Here is a 2,324-nt window from a genome sequence, read left to right as displayed (position 1 = left end):
TTTACTGCCTATTCTCCTCCTACCTTTTCCTGACCCTGTGTTTGGCACTGTGCTTTGGGCTGTCAATCTCAATTAATTATAAATAACGTAAAAATAAGTAAAAGAATATGAAAAACATATGAAAAGGGATTGAAAACTCATTAGAAGGAAATTATAATGTAGGTCATTAGTATTTTACTACCTACTAGCAGCAGTATAAGTCGTAGTTGTGGTAGGTTTAACAAGGATAATGATGATAATGATAGCAATAATGATAAAGATGATATTAACAATAATAATGATTCTAACAATAATAATGATGATAATGATTATAACGGTAAAGTAATAACGCTACTATTATTACTACTGCTGTTGCTACAAGGGATAATAATGATAATGGTAAATGATGATGATTAAGATAACAATAAACATGATAACACTAACATCATAAACAGGATAATGTTGCTGATGATTAAGATAACAATAGTCAACAGTATATGATGTTGATAAGAAATCTATTAATGATATAGTCTTTATATTCGTTTTCACTGATAATGATAATTACAGTCATTATAGTAATAGTAATAACCATTACTATAATGGAAGTAGTAGGATAATAATCATAATAGAGATAACAATAAAATTAATTATAATATAGATAGGGATAATATCAGTGACGATAACAATAGAAATAACAATGATAATAGTCATGATAAGAATAACAATACTAATAAATATAATAGTAACACAAATAATGACAATGATAACCACAACAACAATAACCCTACCCACAACGATAATAATGATAATGATAATAATGCCAATAACAAAATCTCAATTCCTAATCCATCTAACCAATCATAATATCTAACTTCATTCTTACGTAAGAATATTGTTCTTTTACCTTCTTTCGGGTGAATTTGGGCCGTTGCAAGTGCAATAAGGACCACGAAGACGAAGGCACGCACTGCAATAAGGAATGGAATAAGCTTCGTATTAGAATTGAATATATTTGGTATTCGAATCGTATAAGCTTGGTGTTGGATTCTTCTTTGCTTTTGTTTTGTTTGTTCGTTTGTTGGTGTGTCTTGATCATGGTTATTGTTTTTTTTTTTTTTTTTTTTTTTTTTTGTTATTTCGAGAGAGAGAGGGAGAGAGAGAGAGAGGGAGGGAGAGAGAGAGAGAGAGAGAGAGAGAGAGAGAGAGAGAGAGAGAGAGAGAGAGAGAGAGAGAGAGAGAGAGAGAGAAAGTGAATGAGAGAAAGAGAGAGAGAGAGAGAGAAGAGATAAAGAAAGAAAGAAAGAAAGAGAATTTCAGTATTCTTTTGTAATATTGTTATATTGCTGAATATTGTTGCTTTCATTTTATTCGACTTACTATTTTTCCATTCGAGTGACACGCAGTCTCGCGTGCAAACTTAACACTAGTCAACAGAGCTTACCAAAATAAAATAATAATTTACACGCTGCAAAACAGTCATTGTATAAATATATTAATACATTCATTTCTACATTTGTGATTATAACAACATGAAGAGTAATAACAATAATGATGTTAACGATAATAGATAATGATAATAACTATGATAAATGTGATAGTAAAAATAATGTTCATAATAATGATGATAGTGATGATAATTTTGAGGACAATAATGATAATAATACAATCATAACAATGGTGATGATAATGATAATTTATAACATTGATCATATTGAAGATTATTATAAAGTGAGTGATGATAATGATAATAGTAATGACAATAACGTTAATTATCATAAGAATAATGATGATTATGAAGATGATAATACTGATAATAAACATAATGACAATAATGATAATAACTATAAGATTACTGTTGATAATGACACTAATAACAATATATTGATAGAAAAACAACAATAATGATAACTATTGATAATAGTGAAGATAAAGATATGATGATAATGATAATAATAATAATAAAAATAACATTGACAATGATGATAATAAAAATGATAATAACAATGATAAAAATCGCTATAAAAATAATCTGTTTACACACACTATCCCTTTCTTTCTAGGCACAAAACTCTTACTTCTTTCTTTCTGTAGACGAAGGAACTGACTCGAAGGATCTGCTCAGTATAGGAGCCTGGGTCGGTATGGTCCTTCAAAGAATGTTCTTAGTTTAAAAAGGTGTTGCGACATCCGGTGGCGTTGATAATAGCCGAGGTTGCATCCTCTTGTTCAGATAAGCAACCTCTTCCCTTGGAAAATCCTAGCGTCGCACCTGTTTATGTATGTAAATGTGTGTGTGTGTGTGTATGTATGTATGTACATGTATAAATATATATATATATATATAT

General features: G+C 29.3%; 1 protein-coding gene across 1 annotated transcript in view; it reads right to left on the bottom strand.

Moving 5' to 3' along the window:
- The window catches only part of LOC147467058 (PI-stichotoxin-Hcr2g-like), a 6,039-nt gene extending 3,927 nt beyond the window's left edge, over positions 1–2,112 (bottom strand). Inside the window, exons 1-2 of the mRNA XM_086532972.1 lie at positions 2,055–2,112; positions 884–946 (exon numbers count right to left, since the gene is read on the bottom strand). Of these exons, the coding sequence (XP_086389098.1) occupies positions 884–946; position 2,055 (64 nt within the window). The 5' untranslated portion in view covers positions 2,056–2,112. The remainder of the gene's footprint in view (positions 1–883; positions 947–2,054) is intronic.
- Between the last annotated feature and the right edge of the window lie 212 nt (positions 2,113–2,324).

This window comes from Penaeus japonicus, unplaced genomic scaffold (genome assembly GCF_977035675.1).
Source record: "Penaeus japonicus unplaced genomic scaffold, GWHDUDI00000001_assembly GWHDUDI00000038, whole genome shotgun sequence".
NCBI classification, from domain to species: Eukaryota; Metazoa; Arthropoda; class Malacostraca; order Decapoda; family Penaeidae; genus Penaeus; species Penaeus japonicus.
The sequence above is the reverse complement of the archived record's forward strand: the minus strand, read 5'-3'. Positions and strand labels throughout refer to the sequence as shown.